We start from the raw sequence: 18,310 nt of genomic DNA, 5'->3' as shown, positions 1-18,310 counted from the left end.
GAGTAAAGATTAAGCCACACATTACATTAAAGATATAGCTAGATTTAGTTGGAGAGCATTTTAGGAACACTTGCCTCCTGAGCTAAGATTTAATATTTCCCTCCCCCCGACTTGATTTTCCAATAATGCCCATGAGTTACATAGCTATGGGGCTAAAAATATACTGTACACTCCACTTCCAAAGCCCTGTAACCACAACCAGAATATGTTCAGTGATTGTTGGTAAAATAACATATGAGTGGGAATATTATATCTTACTGCCGTTTGGTGGATTTATGTCCCATTAAAAACAGACTAAGTGTTAAAAATAAAAATGAAGCATAGCTGCTTGCTGTCCATATTTCACATTAAGTACAATGCCCTCAATTACTGTAATTTTGTTGGTGACTTCCCACACATTAGCTATTTACTAGACTGGGATCACACTGCCAAATATGAGATGACGATAAAAATCACCTTGTACTAGAAAAAGTAACAGTCAATCTGATATGTGGATCTAATAACCCAATCCATAGCCCACTATATGATGCAACAGCAATCTGAATCACGGACTGGATTGGATGGAAGGTGCCCAACAAACAGCTTATGGAGCTCCAGCGTAACAACAGATGACAACACCTCCTTTGTGCTGTCTTCACATCTTTAGAACATTATTTCTAGAAAGATCTGCTTGGTCCTGACGCTCCTTGTCCATTAGGCATCGAATGAGGATGATTTTATTCTTGCAGGGTTTTGCACAACTTGCTTGTCACTGTTGCTTTTCCGTTATTATTATTTGGTTTTGTTACTTACGAATTATTATTTTAATTTGCTTCTATTCATCTAATTTATTTCAATCTCCATCCTGCTATTTCCATAGATCTATAGCAACTTACAACATGTCAAATAATAATAGTATTGAGATAAAATTTAATTTAAAAGAAAAGCTGAGGGAAAAGACAGGAACAAACTATTGTCATATACCATATCCCTGGCACATATTCCATATACTTGACCAACATGAGGTGCTCCCAGGCCCTTGATGATTTTCCAAACTGATATATTAAATCTACCAAACCTTGGAAGATTTTAGAACCAGATTTAGAGTACTGCAGACTCCCCACCATTGTCCTTTGTTTTAGTTCTCCAAATTTCTCACATCTGCATGATAGGTAAGTAATTCTGGAGCTGGAAACAGGCACAATGGGGAGGGCCAGAAGAATGGCAATCAGTAGCTGGAAGGAAGGCCATCATGGTTGGATTGGGGACACCTCCTTATTGCTTCCTCTCCCCCTGGGGGCCTCAGCTATCCCCCACTTAGATTCATGATCATGCATAGCTCATTTGATCTTTTTTTTCAAGTAGCTGTTTTAATATTTCTTGCTCTAGGTTCAGGGTTCGGGGCAGCCACAAAAGCCATGTGCTTAGGGATGAAATACTGGAAGCCAGAAAGACTGGAAGCTCTTATTGAAGTGAGCATTGAAGTTGGACGAATGACTCACAATCATCCTACAGGTAAAATGCAGGGGAATTAATTTCTAAAGCCCAGATCAGTGTGCAAACCAGATTAAGTGGCACCATGCAGGACCCTCTGTTAATCACAACAGCTAAATAAATAAATAAATAAATAAATAAATAAATAAATAAATAAATAAATAAATAAAATGTAAGCCTCAAACTAGACCTTTTAAAGGGAAAGGCAGCTACCTTGGGCCTTGCATATGACAAAAGCCTCAAACATGGTGGGCCATTCCAACATTAGCACTGCTCCACTGCTGCCAACTCTTTTCTTTCAGAATCCCACTAACTTGTCTCCTCCTGCCCCATTCTTCACCTGTTCATCCTGTCACTGCTGTGCAAGATGGCATAAGGCCCTGGGGGGGCGGGGTCAGCTGGGCCTCCAGAGGGCTCCCTCCCTCTATGTGGAAGCATGTTGCAATCAATCCAAACAGCAGGAGAGGATGGAAAAAACTGGCAGAGGTAAGGTTGCTATCCTGTGCATACTTAGGTGGGACTAAGTTCTCGCTGTCTTCCTATGAAAGAAGACCCTTGATCTCCTTCTCTTCCTTCACCTGTTGCACCACAGAAATTGGAAAAGTCACTCTTTTTTTTGGACGTTAAACCCTAGGATGGCCCAGCCAATATGGCTCATATATGTAATTTTGTTTCTCAGCAGATATAGAAAAAATGACACGGTTATAAGGTGCTCTGAGAAGAAAGCAGCAAGTATGGGCCTCAAATTAACATTCTCAGGCCTCTCAGTGTCTTAGAAAGGCCCGGCTTGTAGGTTATATCTTTAAAAGCTTCTGGGTGTGTATTATGTACTTTTACAATTAGATTTCCTTAGAGAATCAGAGTTGCAGATTTTGGCAGTGTTTACTTTCTAACAGCAAATCACAGAACAAGGAATGCTAAATGCAATGTGGGCAGTTGAAGGCGATAATGTACTATGACAATGAGACCCATATATTAGGAAGAGAGAGCACTTCTTCCAAATACACACTAAGTGTATCATCTGCTTTAGCTCTTACTATTTAAATCCTAATCACATATACTCCTTTTAAAGCAACAGTTCATCTGCTGTATAACTGAAAGGCATGCATCGTTATTAATTTATTTTGTTCTTAATTGTAAATGGTTCTGAGAATCATAAAAACAGTTTGTTTTGAATCTGGAGACCACATTCTCATATTACAGTCACCGCTAAGATCAGAAGTACAGATACACACACCACATATAGTAAGTCATCATTAAGGAATGTTAATGTCAGCCAACATGTCATACCAAATGTCTGCTTCCCAAGTTGAGGCACAAGTTGTCAGTCATATGTATTCACCAGAGCATCTCAGGAACATTAAATATGTCAGTGTACCCCAATCTAGCTCACAACGGCTTCAACAATTATTTTCTAGCTTTTCATGTGGCAGGAAAAAATGCAAAACATGTGAATCTCAGATGCCTTAGTCTGATTTCTGCTTGAAATCTAAACTCACTCTCAGTCTAAGGAGTCAGTTTCACTGAACACGATGGGCTTTATGAGTAAACATTCACAAAACAGTTTTACATGGCAGTTTCCCTGGATTGGCTCCAAAACTTACTTTCCTCCAACAGAAGCAGAAGACTTTTATTGGTGGAGGGTTGGGGAACTTAAGGCTTGTCGACCACATTCTAGGAGGATGCTCATTCAGTCTGCACACTTGTCTCTGATCAATGATCAGAGATAATAGAAGCAGGCTATGTAATGTCCAAGAAGTTGTTACAGCTGAGCTCTGCCATTTGGAACAATGTTGAATGGAATGAACTCTGTATACAGTTTGGCATGTTTAATGGAGAGAGTAATTGATAGTGTTTCACTGCTGTGCACTTTGCTATAATATTGATTTTAGCAGGGCAAAAATATACATTACAAAGCCTATATTATAGATTTTACTACTTTGCATCTTAGAGATGTAGTAATTGCTAATTTGTTTATTAAGTGGAGGACCTATATAAACAATATTAAACACACTTCAATTCTGCCAGATAATATATGAGTTATAAATAAGTCCAACATAGAGCAGTTGACTTGTTTTTTAAAAAAACTTTTATGAGCAGTTTGAGTCACAGAAAATATGTAGGTGGAACATTTCCTGACTTTATGTATTCTGTTGGTACAAAAATATTCCTGAAGTAGATCAAAGTCTAAAGCACTGGTTCTTAACCTTGGGTTACTCAGGAGTTTTGGACTGCAACTCCCAGAAGCCTTCACCACCAGCTGTCCTGACTGGGATTTCTGGGAGTTGCAGTTCAAAAGCATCCAAGTAACAAAGGTTAAGAACCACTGGTCTAAAGTAATGTACACATTGGAATTCTTTAAGCTCAGTACATGTGTTTTATTCTGCACCGGGGAAGATTCCTTCTAGCTTTTTTTAATGATCACTGTTTAGTGATCTCTCTCTCTCTCTCTCTCTCTCTCTCTCTCTCTCTCTCTCTCACACACACACACACACACACACACACACACACACACACACACACACACACACACACACACACACACACACACCTTCCTCCCCCATCATCACAATTGTCTTTCTGCACTTTTAGGTTTTTTGGGATCACTGTGTACAGCTCTGTTTGTTTCATACGCAATACAAGGAAAGCCACTAGTGCAGTGGGGAAGAGAATTGATGAAAGTTGTCCCAATGGCTGAAGAATACTGCAAAAAGACGATCAGGCACATGGCAGGTAAAAACGTGCAATACACCACCTCAAATTCAACCACAAGGTGAAAACTTCATCTTTTTCATGTGGGCCACTCAATGGGTAAATAAGCAACATGCTTCAGGACGGTGTTATGTTCGTTCACTGATGTTCTTCAACTCTTAGCCATACTTTATTTTTAAAGACTAGACCAGGTGTGGGATTAATGTATGTAAGTCTGCCTTGATAGATAGATATATGCTGCCATTTGCTCAGTACTAACCCGCCCTCTAAAATATATAAGCCTCCTAAAGCATGCATTTTTAACTCTGTCATTGAGAAGAACATATCTATTTTAGGAAAAAAGGAAAACAGCACACACACACCCCAACCATGCATATAGATTTAACCCTATTATGCAAAAATTCTGTCCTTTTCAATTTTTTTTAACACAACAACTCTGTCATTTGTTTGCTAATCCTGTTATTTTGAACACAAGGATACCAATTTCACTACATGACTGTTTTACTTTGCTGATTCCCATTAGATAATAAGAGGTAGGAATATTGTCATTGATAAACATTTGCTATAAATATCAGAAAATGTGCTTCTTAGGGCTTCCTGGGCCACTTTATTCTTCTGCTCAAGGATGACAGAGGGTCAAGGATGATTACACTAGAAGGAGCTGCACAAGGACCACACCAAGAGAGGGAGATGGAAGAAAAACCAGAGGCCCTTGATCAGAGGAGAAGGCAATAAGCGGCTAATATCAAGTAGAGGGCAGCTGAGGGAATGTAGCTGTGAGACAATGGCTGTGAAAACAAGAGGTTCCTGGTTGAGCAAAGGACCAGGCAGATGGCTGAAATGTGCTTGGCATGTCAACAGGTTTCATGATCTGCTGTGACCAAGAAAGTGCAATGGGGAAAATTGCTTTCAGAGAACATTGTGTTTTTCTTGTTTCTCAAAACACTTTGCTCAGTATATGTACAGTCTGCAATTAATTTCTTTGCTGAAGCTAATTCACAATTTAGCTCTTTTATTCTAAACAGATAAGTTCATCTGTGCAAAGAGAACTAGATATAGATTCCACAAAGTGTAATGGAAACATTCATGTCACTACAAGTAGAGCGGCAAGAAACTACATTATATTTAGGTGGCAAAAGCAAAACACAGCACATTTCAAATGTGATAATGGACTTTTTTTTCTTGGCAACGATTACTTATTGTAGGAAAAGATCACATGTAAAGCATCAAAGTTTAAGTTGTACACAATTCCACTATGTCACACTACTTACACAATTCAAAAATGTTTTTCAACTATAATTCCCAGGTTCCCCCACCCAGCTGATGGGTGCACGCACAGTTTGTGTAGCTTGCTCCGTCTTATATTAACTTCAGCTACTGGTTTCAAATCTATATAATTTTGTGGCAATTTAACCAACCAACTTTGTATTTTATACCGATAATAACTAAATAGGTTCCTAACACATAATAAATGCTATCTAAAGTGTTTTATATAGATTTTCTTTATATAATTGTTTAGCCATTTCTATCTCCATATTTTCTGTCATGTCTAGATCAATATCATATCTAATACTGTATGTTAATTGAATATTATTTGTTTTACCTCTTTCTTATGTCTAGCTTCAATTTATCTTAAGAACCACCGTGTTATGTCTTTACCTTGATTAGTGGTCCCTTATTTCAGTTTGATTCCCTTTTCTAATATATAAGATATGTCCCCTTACAATTCCAGAAGTTAGGTGTATACATGCTTTCAACATTGAAGGCCACCTTAATATTCTTTTACTTTGCATCTTTCTAAGTACAGTAACTCATTCTCTTGTTTATCTTTTCCCAGTTCTTATACCCATCTCTCTAAAAATTCTGCCGTCCTTTGTACCATCTGATATCATTTTTTGCACTTGATGTTATCTCCAATAGATCTTTCAGGCTATGTTTAATTAAATCTGCTGGTTCTCTCCCCTTATCTTCCTTTAGCACACCTAAGACTCTTCTCTGCTCCAGGGTTAGAATTAGATCTCCTAAATTTTCTCCTCTGATTTCCTCCAGCCCCTCCTTTGATTGGCATACATCATCCACCACCCTCTCATTTCCTTGTTCATTATTCCCTGTCTCCTGTTGACTATACCCCTTCCATAACTGCTCACTGAATAATTTTGCCACTTCGTTGTAGGATCCCAGTATTTCTAAAATTGCTTGAAGGGTAGATTTTGTTTTACAGTTTGGATTTTGAGCTAATAGATCAACCATTGACATGGTATTTTCCCTTAGACAGTTGCACGAGAAATGTAGGGAACAACGACAGCCACTCTTTGTGGCCTTCATAAATCTTACAAAGAATTTGGTTAGCAGGCATGCCCTTTTTAAAATACTTCCCAAAATTGGATGTCCACCTCAACTCCTTAATATGATCAGATCATTTCATGAGGAAATGAAGGGCACTGTAGTTTTTGATGGCTCAACATCAGATCCCTTTGCTGTCCGAAGAGGAGTGAAACAGGGCTGTGTCCTCGCACCAACTCTGTTTTGAATCTTTTTTACTGTCATGCAGAAGCACGCTTTTGGAACTGCAACAGAAGGTGTCTATCTCCGGACTAGATCAGATGGAAAGCTCTTTAATCTCTCTAAATTGAGAGCAAAGACCAAAGTCCAGCTGAAATGCATCCGGGACTTCCTCTTTGCCAGTGATGCAGCTGTTTTTGCCCATTCTGCTGAAGAGCTTCGAAAACTTATGAATTGTTTTAGTAAGGCCTGCCAAGATTTTGGACTAACAATCAGCCTAAAGAAAACACACGTCATGGGCCAGGGCATGGACTCACCTCCCTCTATTACCATCTCTACACAAGAATTGGAGGTTGTTCATGACTTTGTGTACCTTGGTTCAACAATCTCTGACAGCCTCTGCCTAGATGTTGAGCTGGATAGATGCTTTGGCAAAGCAGCTACCATGTTCTCAAGACTCACAAAGAGAGTATGGCTTAATAAGAAGCTGACGGTATATACCAAGATCCAGGTTTGTAGAGCCCGTGTCCTGAGTACCCTCCTGTACTGCAGTGAGTCCTGGACCCTTTGTGCATGCCAGAAGAGGAAGCTGAACACCTTCCATTTGCATTGTCTCCGACACATTTTTTGTATCACCTGGAAGGACAACATTTGAAATAGAGTATTTCTAGAATGAGCTGGAATTTTTAGCATGTAATATTACTGAAACAGCAATGTTTTTGTTGGCTCGGGCATGTCGTGAGAATGGCTGATGGTCAGATTCCAAAAGATCTCCTTTATGGACAATTAGTGCAGGGAAAGCACCTCAGAGGGAGACCACAGCTGCGATACAGGGACATCTGCAAGTGGGATCTGAAGGCCTGAGGAATGGACCTCAAGAGATGGGAAACCTTGACATCTGAGTGTTCAGCCTGGAGGCAGGCAGTGCAGCATGGCCTCTCCCAATTTGAAGAGGCACTTGTTTAGCAGGCCGAGGCAAAGAGGCAGTCCCGAAACAAGCAAAACCAGGGAGCGGGACAGGGACAGATTGTATTTGTCTTCAATGTGCAAGAGATTGTCACTCTTGAATTGGCCTTCTCAGCCACACTAGACGCTGTTCCAAGATCTCCATTCAGAGCATGCTACCATAGTCTCTTGAGACTGAAGGATTTTTACGCTCTCTCTCTCTCTCTCTCTTGGTAAAATAGTGTTTATGCCTAATTATGATGTTTGTATTTCAGGTAACGGTCCTACAACTAGTATCTTAACATGGAATATAAATCTAATTTTGCAGCATTTGTCTGTTAAATGATATGTTATATATCATCATTCTGTATTCTGGTTTTCCTTAACATTGTTAGCTGTATTATTTGATATTATAGCAGAGAATGAAAATCTTCTCATCCTTAATCTTATCTTTGCTGCCCAGAGTAGGAGCCTTGCTACTAATTGGTTTGGATAAAAATTAAATTAAATTAAATTAATACATACATAAATAATACATGCTGCAGACCAATCACATTTAGGTCATTGAGCACAAGATTATTATTGCCATGTTTTAATGAATTTTCTTCATGAGATCTCTGTAAACTGGGCTTTGTTATTGGCACATAGTTGGTAGTTCACTGGTTGAAATGTTTGACATGAAATGTACAACAATTACTTTATTTTGAATTTAGAATATCAGGAGCACTGGTTTTACTTTGAAGCAAAGTGGCAGTTTTACTTGGAAGAGAGAGAAATCAATGAAGAAAATCAGAATAAGCCTCATTTTCCTGACAATTATGATGCAGAGGAAAGAGAAAAGGTAAATACTTCAAGTAAAAACATTGTATTTGTGGGTGAGGGAAATAAGTAATCCTAGCTGTTTGTATAAAAGTGGATCCAATTGTGCAGTCACATAGCCTTACGAAAGTGTTCACTGTGTGTCTGGTGCTTTTAAACACACGCATCAACTGAATAGCATCCAAGTAAAACTCTGCCATGTTATATAATTTCACGAGAAATAATTTGAGTCAACTAATATAACATTTCTGGGGTAAGAGCAGACTATAATAATAAGAGGTGGCAAGAATACACAGAAGAATTATATCAGAAAGATTTGGATATCCCGGACAACCCAGACAATGTAGTTGCTGACCTTGAGCCAGACATCCTGGAGAGTGAAGTCAAGTGGGCCATAGAAAGCCTGGCTAACAACAAGGCCAGTGAAGGTGATGGCATTCCAGTGGAACTATTTAAAATCTTGAAAGATGATGCTGTTAAAGTGCTACATTCAATGTGCCAGCAAGTTTGGAAAACTCAACAGTGGCCAGAGGACTGGAAAAGATCAGACTACATCCCAATCCCAAAGAAGGACAGTGCCAAAGAATGCTCCAACTACCGTACAATTGCACTCATTTCACATGCTAGCAAGGTTATACTCAAAATCCTCCAAGGTAGGCTTCAGCAGTATGTGAACCGAGAACTCCCAGAAGTACAAGCTGGATTCCGAAGAGGCAGAGGAACTAGAGACCAAATTGCTAACATGCGCTGGATTATGGAGAAAGCCAGAGAGTTCCAGAAAAATATCTACTTCTGCTTCATTGACTATGCAAAAGCCTTTGACTGTGTGGACCACAGCAAACTATGGCAAGTCCTTAAAGAAATGGGAGTGCCTCACCATCTTATCTATCTCCTGAGAAACCTATATGTGGGACAGGAAGCTGCAACAGTTAGAACTGGGTATGGAACAACTGATTGGTTCAAAATTGGGAAAGGAGTACGACAAGGCTGTATATTGTCCCCCGACTTATTTAACTTATATGCAGAATACATCATGCGGAAGTCGGGACTGGAGGAATCCCAAACCAGAATTAAGATTGCGGGAAGAAATATCAACAACCTCCGATATGCAGATGATACCACTCTGATGGCAGAAAATGAGGAGGAATTAAAGAACCTTGTAAGAGAATGAAAGAGGAGAGTGCAAAAAACGGCCTGAAACTCAACATCAAAAAAACCTAAGATCATGGCCACTGGTCCCATCACCTCCTGGGAAATAGAAGGGGAAGATATGGAGGCAGTGACAGATTTTACTTTCTTGGGCTCCATGATCACTGCAGATGGTGGCAGCAGCCACGAAATTAAAAGACGCCTGCTTCTTGGGAGGAAAGTGATGACAAACCTTGACAGCATCTTAAAAAGCAGAGACATCACCTTGCCAACAAAAGTCTGAGTAGTCAAAGCTATGGTTTTTCCTGTCGTGATGTAGGGAAGTGAGAGCTGGACCATAAAGAAAGCTGACCGCCAAAGAATTGATGCCTTTGAATTGTGGTGCTGGAGGAGGCTCTTGAGAGTGCCCTGGACTGCAAGGAGAACAAACCTACCAATTCTAAAGGAAATCAACCCTGAGTGCTCCCTGGAAGGACAGATGCTGAAGCTGAGGCTCCAATACTTTGGCCATCTCATGAGAACAGAAGACTCCTTAGAAAAGACCTTGATGTTAGGAAAGTGTGAAGGCAAGAGGAGAAGGGGACGACAGAGGATGAGATGGTTGGAAAGTGTCATCGAAGCGACCAACATGAATTTGACCCAACTCCGGGAGGCAGTGGAAAATAGGAGGGCCTGGCGTGCTCTGGTCCATGGGGTCACGAAGAGTCAGACATAACTAAACGACGATGACAAATATAAAATTTCTGGGGTAAGAGCAGACTGAGCAATCCTGGCCACTGGAACAAATGGTAGATGAAATCAGTGCTAGATATGGTGATCTGGCTTGAACAATATACCAGAACTGTTCTTTGAATTCCAGGTGGGGGCCAGGTAAACAGCTCAGAGGCTGAAATGCCAGTCTTCATTATGGCCCTAACTCCACAGGGTACCTGTGATAACTGAAAGCCAGCCAGCATCCAGCTCACTTTAATTGTACGAATAGCTTTTACCTCAGTGTTCTTCAGGGTGCAGCATCAATGTGAAAATGCTGCATGATCAGAGTGATCAAGGCGTAAACACCTTTCTTGCTTTTTTATGCTTCACTAGTAGTATTCCAGACTAAATTACAAATGATTACACAATCATTCTGTTACATGGAGATTCATTCAAAATTGATTGCACCTACTTTTTAAAAACCCAGAAATTGTAGAAATCTCCCATCACAGGTGGGAAGCTGGCCCCTCATAATGGCAAGGGTTGCTATTTAATTAGTAGCAGTGCAGGAGGAGTTCTACACACACATATTGTGGTGAGGGCCACTGTTGATACTCTGCCTGCCATCACCAGAGACCATAAGAGTGGCATAGGTAGTAGTTACCCAAAATTTTGGTGTTGCTAAATTTTTCTAACTATAACTTCATTTGTGTTTGTATTGGTTTGCAGCGCAGAAAAAAAAGAATCATCCCCCACCCAAGCATGCTTGGAAATTAATCTGTATTTTTTGTACATATCACTCTAATATACACTGTTTAGCTGAGATCCTGTTGTGAAAATTTGTGTCGCGAAAGGCTGATGATGTGATTAACCACAGCAGTTTTTCAGAAATTAAAAATTGCCATCCTCCTCCAAAAGCGCCCAAAGCTCCATTGGGATCCCTTTCATTCTACGGAAGCTATTTGGGGGCCAGCTGATGAGCGGGGAGAATCTTTAATTACTAAAAAGCATATCACTGATATGACTTTACCACTGTTGGCAGTTCTGGGAAAGCAGCCTCCAACAGCTTTTACATGGCTTTTTAGTATTCTTAAGACCTTTCATGGTTTGCAATCACAAATGTTTTATTTCTGAAAAATTGCCACAGCAGATGATGTGTATTTTTTTTCCAGAATATATGTATTTTATATGCATTTTTAAAGTTGCAAACTAGATTGCAAAATCCTGAACATTGCAGAGTTTGGGAAGTACATGGATTGTGCTTCTCCCATAAATTCAGTACATGTAAATCTGGCAAGTTTCTACAAAAACTTGACAAATGTGTCCTACATTCCTAGTTCCAGTTGGCATCATGGTAATGTTAGAGAAGCAAATTATATAACATTATGATATCGGAGAATCTGGTGAAGACATATTGAATCCTTATTTCATAAAAGCCCTGAGGAAGATGTCTAATAATTTGCCTCAACAGATATTAGACAAAGTGAGCCAGCTACCTCAAATTCCACTTTTGGGGCCCTATGAGGCTGTTTTTGAAAATTGGTTTATGGATATTGTATTTTTTACTGAGGGAAGTTGGGAAAGTGCTTGTGAGATTTTCTCCTTCATACATCAAATATGTATGTTGTCTGGCTTTGACAAATTCCCTCTGAATTTGATGTCCATTTTCTCTGCCTCAGACAGAAATTTTTTAGGCTATAGTACTCTATGATCCAAGGCTGTTTTCCATCTTATTTAAGGTTCAGTAATCCAAATACTGAAGGAAAAAACCAAAAAACAAAGTTTGATTCTAAAAAGAAGGAATACATAAATATGTAAGCACAAGCTGCAGTTTACCTCATTTTTTTCTGCCTTGCTGAATACAAGGCAAGAAATACAGTACACCTGCATATGCATATACAGTAGGACTGAGGTATCCACAGGAGAACAATTCCAAGCCCCCTTCCCTGTGGATGCCAAAAAAACGTAGCCGTATCAATCACTATACATTATATCATTTCTGGCTCTCTCTAGTGGCCAGTTCTGATAAATATCACCTGGAAATACATGTAATCACATATTTCTGAGGTTTTTTTGTTTAGTATTTTCAGACCGTGGATGAATGAATCAGCAGATACTGGCCCTGTGGGAGGATCCTACCATACTAGTGTTATTAGTTTGCCTTACTACCCAGTTCACCCAACTAAGCTTGTTAATTATATATTCAGACTTATAGACGGTGGAGCTCTGAAGGTCGTGGTGGAAGGAGAGGACACGATGCTCCTATGATTGCATATGATGCTATCTTAGGATGTGGTGGTGACTGGACAGAGCTGTGCAACCGAGCCATGTTCCATGGCGGTGAGTAAACTAACGGTTCTTTCATACTATTTAGAAACATTGACAGTTTCTATAACGTGCACAGCAGATTGGATTATGTCAGTGTGGCTGGTCTGAAGTGACTCATAAATCAACCTGATCCATGACTTCATTTCTTTAATATATCTTGCATCTAAAGTGCTTAATGTCTTTCTGAGTCAGCAAGTGTGCACATATCATTGTTGGGGCCCCGTGGGGGAAAAGGTTCACCTCTTGTTGATTTCTTTCTCTTATGTGGCAAGTAAGAGGCATTGCCTTTTTCCATAAAGGAGGTGGCCATTGTACTATCACAGGGAGAAAAAGCCACAAAAAGTAACAAAAGCTTTGTTATTCGCAAAAAAACGTACATGGCCTTCACCTGTCATCAACAGCAAGGATGCTTTAATGGAGATAGGAATCAAAATAAGCTGCCAGAAAGTTCTGTAGTGAGGAGCCTTTCCGAACACTTATTTCAAGCCTTTTATTATTTTTGAATACAGCCAAAGAATATCACCAATAAGTCTTAGACGTCCCAAACCGGCTTAATGCCCTCAAAAGTAACTCTGCAGGTTCAACAGGACATGGGACCCTCTGTCCCCCCCACCCCCACCCCAATGTTTGAGCCACACATACAGATTTACGAAAACAAATGATTCAAATGAACAAGGGATTTTAAAAATGGGGGCGGGGGAGAGACATAATAGGAGGAGAGAAGGCAGTGTCAGAATTACGGATCTGATATTTCCTCACAGGTCATTTTGTTGCCTCTGAATTGTTAACTTAGGCCATAAACAGAGGCTAGAGATGGTCCATGTCTGGAAGAGGGAAATTCATAAAGCCTCTCCTTATTAGAGTACGAGCTTCTCTCACTTCCAGTATTATGCAAAATAGCAGTTTACTTGTTTTTTGGTGACTGGACTTCAGGAATTAAGCTTGAGATTCCTTGGAAGACTAATTTCAAAGGCCTGAAAAGACTGCCTCGGTTCTCCGCTCAGCAACATGAAATTGCTCTTAGGTCTAATTAAACTGTATCTCTAAAGCCTCTTTCTGGCTTGAGAGGCATATGGGTATTCCTGAGGGAATTAGACTTATTTGGAGGGCCCTTTACTGTTCTTGTTGTGTATGTTTTGAGTCATGTCAAAGAGGTATTTAGCAGGCCAATCTGTATGTAATAATATAAAAAAAGGTGTAGAGAAAAATCATGTTTCCTTGTTATATATTTTCATCAATTGGGGGGGATATCCCCCCAAATATTTCATATGTGTCTTTCTCTGAGCTCCTAATGGTCACAATTAAAAGGTTCTACTCTTAGCTTTTTAAAATTTTGAAGCCTTTCTCTATTTACCAATTTTTTACTATGCCCAAATAGAACACCAAAAAAACAAAATTTAAAGACAATACTCCCACAATTTTTAATGTTGCATTCCTTCTCAGAAAGCAAACATGAATAATAGATAGTGTTATGACTAAATTAATGTTCTGTTCACATGTTTCTTTCTTTTTTCTTCCTTGCAGCTTTTTGAGGGGGCTATATGGAAAGAGCAAGAGCAGTGAAAAAATGTTAGGTAGTGATGTAATCTTACTGGAAGTTAGAAAATGTTATTGAGTGACTTTCAAGAAAAATCTCAAGAGAGTTACTTTAGGTAGTTTATAGGCTGACTCAGAGTGACAAGAGAGTGGGCCACAGCAACGTCTTTTGCTTCAGGGCTATGATTTGTCCACAGATGCTGCTTGGCAAGGCTGCAGAATAGAGATTCTACTTAATTAGCTGATGAAAACTTTAGAATTACAATTCCCAAACTCCCTAGAGTCATGTCACAACAATTACAAGTGGAAATTCCAACAACTGTCATGTCCAGCTGGTTGCTGATGGATAGCACACGATTTCCATGACCAGCTAGATGGCTTTGTAATAAAACGAAATGCTCATTTGTGCTTCATCTTACAGGGGAGAGTGCAGCTACTGGAAGCATTGCTGGCTGTTTGTATGGATTGCTGTATGGCCTCAACAAAGTTCCTAAAGGCTTGTACCAGGATCTTGAACAAAGGGAGAGGCTAGAATACTTGGGAGAGACTATTTTCCGACTGTCTTCAGAGGAAAAGTAAAGATGTGTTTGCTGTTTTTTCTTTCTTTCTTTCTTTTATATAAAAAATGGTTTATACGATATCCTGTAGCTAGATTCCTAATGCCATAACCTTAAAAACACTTCCAGGAGTTCAGCAACAAAAGAATTGCACACCTGCAGGTCATTCTGCTCTACAGTATTTCTTGTCATGGTATTAGGTGGCAAATTTCTACTCATTGGCCAGAATCCTTTTCATGTTAACGTAAGGTTAATTGTGGCTAACTGACAGACTGCTGGGGTACATCACAATCCGACATTGACCAGGCACCTTACTACAACATGCACCACCACCTCATCAATTGGTCACAATTAGTCCCAAATCTTACTTGAGCACTAATAGGATTCTGGCCGTTTACCATGAAATAGGCAATTAGCTGGCTACTTCATTATCAGAGACTCAATGTTTCAATACAAATGTAATTTCCATTTTAGGTACACCTATGTTGTTTTTAAATGCCCCATAAAAATGTAATGTGTGAATGAAACCAATATTTGGAAACGCACAAATCATAAACCTTCATTTGCTTCTGTGTAATGTGTGAATGGTGCTAATAATGCCTACGAGGCTTCTTTCAGTATTCTTGATATTCGTTTTCATTTGAAAATTTGAAGCTTCCAACAAAACTCTTTTGGGGGTATGAAATTCTGCCTCTTGTTATGCCGTCACCTTTCATCACCAGTATTTTGATGTTCATACAGCAATAGTTTATACATAAAACTACTGCTATCTGCAAACTTTAAGATAAACTAATGGCATCACCTTTCTAAATGAGTGTTCTTGAGCTTCTGTTTTTTCCTCCAGATTTTCTTGAACTGTTTCAGTTTCCCCTAAAATTCGTAATGTTAACTTCTGTGTGACATTTCCCAACATCTGAATGTATACTCTCTGTCAGAATTGCAGAGCAAAATCATTCTAATGAGGGAAAGCCAAACCTTGGTAGTCATCCAACATATCACTGAACACAGAGATACTAAAAATATGCAGAGAGATGTAGCAAAACACGTATATGCAAATGTTTCTAATGTAGCCTTCAATATTTTTGTGATGTTTCTTGCTTTCTCTATCTAGACAATCTTTTTAATGAGTGGCTAAAATATTTGTGAATAAATCAATATTATGCCTCTTTATAAGCACAATTCATTATTTTTGCCTTCCGCATGTTGCATGTTACTGTGCCGTTTTTGAAATTCTTGCCTGCAGTTTTTGGTCATGTTATTTGGTCTAGTTATTTATTCATAGTCAAGAACTACCTTTTGAAAAATGCTGTTCTCATGCAGAAAGAATATAGACTATGTAGCAAATTGAAACTTTAAGAGTTAATGGGCCTGATTCTCAAGCCAGTGAATTAGCACATCTGCATTTTCCTCTTTCTACAGAGGAAAAAAACCCTCCACACACAATAGTGAGATGTTTGACAGGAATATATGCATCCATCTATTGTCCTTTAAGAACATGGAATATTTGTGCAAAAGCAGGCAATACCTACTTTTTAAATTTTTTACTTTTTGCTCAACTACAGAAAATTTAGCAAAAAAAAGCCATTACTATACTGTATTATGAAACCTCTAGTAGTAAATAAATATATATATAACCAAAGCAGAACTGATATGGAAGGTTCAGACAAATTCTAACAGCATGACATTTGCAACTTCACCCTGGATTTTATCCTTTGCGTCTTATGCTGCAATTTAGTCTGACAAACTGGGAAAGAACCCAAGTTTGCAAAAATCAGAAACAATAGAGTGGGCAGGGAATTATTTTCATGGATGGTAATGTACTATTTTATGTATAATTTTTTTTGGTATGAGGTTACAGCAGTGAGTGGAATGCGGAAGGAGGTAAAGTGAGCCATCTTGGTGTGACTAGACTGCAATTTCCATTAGTTCTGCATAGTAGGCTCTCCAAAATTGCCTTGCAAGGGCTACTGTGAAGATTATTTAGCACAGAACATCAGAGAAACTGCTAGAAACATAGGGAATGTATATTTCTTTCCTTAGCAAAGTGGTGGAGAGGGTGGTGGCTGATCAGCTTTAGGCTCTTTTGGACGAAACCAATGTGCTGGATCTGTTCCAGTCGGGCTTCAGGCCGCGCCATGGCACAGAAATGGCACTGGTCGCACTGATGGATGACCTGTTGAGGGAGGCTGACAGGGGCAAAATGTCCTTGTTGGTCCTCCTCGATATCTCAGCTGCCTTTGATACTGTCGACCACGGTATCCTCCAGGGGAGGCTCTCTGAGCTGGGAATTGGTGGCCTGGCACTCACCTGGTTCTGATCCTTCTTGGAGGACCGTCCCCAGAGAGTACAGCCTGGGGAGAGCGTTTCATTCCAATGGAGTCTCAACTGTGGGGTTCCACAGGGGTTGATCATCTCCCCAATGCTGTTTAACATCTATATGAGGCCGCTGGGTGGGGTCCTCAGGGGGTGTGGGGCTTCATGCCATCAGTACGCTGGTGACACTCAGCTCTACATCTCCTTTTCACCTACTTCAGTGGATGCCGTTCTGTCTCTTCAGCGCTGTCTGGAGGCTGTGCTGCAATGGATGCAGCTGAATGGGTTGAGGTTGAACCCGGACAAGACGGAGGTCTTGAGGGTGGGTGCCCCCTCCATTGGCGGTTTGGGAAACTCCATTTCTTTTGGGGGGTGACTCTCACCGCGAAGAGTGTGGTGCGCAGCTTGGGGATACATCTGGACCTGGCGCTTACCATGGAAACTCAAGTGGCGTCCATGGTCCACTCCGCCTATTTCCATCTGTGGCAGATTGCCCAGCTGTGACCCTATCTTGATGGCGGGGCTCTCACCATCTCGTCCATGTGCTTGTAATCTCGAGATTAGACCACTGTAATGCGCTCTACGTGGGGCTACCTTTGGGATTGATGCGGAAGCTTCAAATGGTGCAGAATGCGGTGGCCAGACTCCTTAGTGGGGTGAGAAAATACCAGCACATCTCTCCCACTCTGGTTGCCTTGCATTGGCTGCCCATTCATTTCTGCATTGACTTCAAAGTATTAATGATGACGTACAAAGCCCTAAACGGTTTAGGACCTCGATACCTGGCAGATCGCCTTCTCCCACCTAGATCTACCCGAATCACTCGCCATAGCCAGGAGGGACGGTTGAGGGGCCTAACGCCGAGAGAGGCCCGGAGAGAATGAACAAGAAACCGGGCCTTCTCGGCAGTGGCCCCTTGGCTCTGGAATAATCTCCCATCAGTGATCTGTCTGGCTCCCTCGCTGGGTGTTTTAAAGAGCCAATTAAAAACTTGGCTCTTTCGGCAGGCCTTCCCTCCTGTCAACACTTGACTTTATTTCATTATAATTTTCTGTTTTCCATCTTGAGCACTACGAAGTATTACTAATTACTATTGTTTTGAATTGTTTTTAACTGTTTTAGTTTATAATGTTTGATGGAACCCGCCTGGAGTAGACTTTGTCTAAAAGGGCGGGATAGAAATCTAATAAATAAATGAATAAAATAAAAATAAATTTATTTCAAATTACCATTGATTTCAAGGCACAATTGGTCTTCTAATGGGGGTATACAAATGATCATTA

The 18,310-nt window shown here is 40.1% G+C and overlaps 1 protein-coding gene and 1 long non-coding RNA gene across 3 annotated transcripts in view; both read left to right on the top strand.

Moving 5' to 3' along the window:
- LOC144588494 (uncharacterized) overlaps window positions 1–18,310 on the top strand; it is a 394,222-nt gene that overhangs the window by 159,676 nt on the left and 216,236 nt on the right. The window lies entirely within an intron of this gene.
- ADPRHL1 (ADP-ribosylhydrolase like 1) overlaps window positions 1–18,310 on the top strand; it is a 44,248-nt gene that overhangs the window by 16,490 nt on the left and 9,448 nt on the right. The window contains exons 3-7 of one of the 2 annotated variants that reach the window (XM_078391439.1): window positions 1,369–1,494; window positions 4,066–4,206; window positions 8,346–8,473; window positions 12,501–12,633; window positions 14,579–14,732. In XM_078391439.1, the coding sequence (XP_078247565.1) occupies window positions 1,369–1,494; window positions 4,066–4,206; window positions 8,346–8,473; window positions 12,501–12,633; window positions 14,579–14,732 (682 nt within the window). Of the gene's footprint in view, window positions 1–1,368; window positions 1,495–4,065; window positions 4,207–8,345; window positions 8,474–12,500; window positions 12,634–14,578; window positions 15,885–18,310 lie in introns of those variants that run through there. The other variant, XM_020783969.3, reaches the window with a different exon arrangement.

Source organism: Pogona vitticeps, chromosome 3 (genome assembly GCF_051106095.1).
Source record: "Pogona vitticeps strain Pit_001003342236 chromosome 3, PviZW2.1, whole genome shotgun sequence".
Lineage (NCBI taxonomy): Eukaryota > Metazoa > Chordata > Lepidosauria > Squamata > Agamidae > Pogona > Pogona vitticeps.
This window is presented reverse-complemented; position numbering and strand designations above follow the sequence as displayed.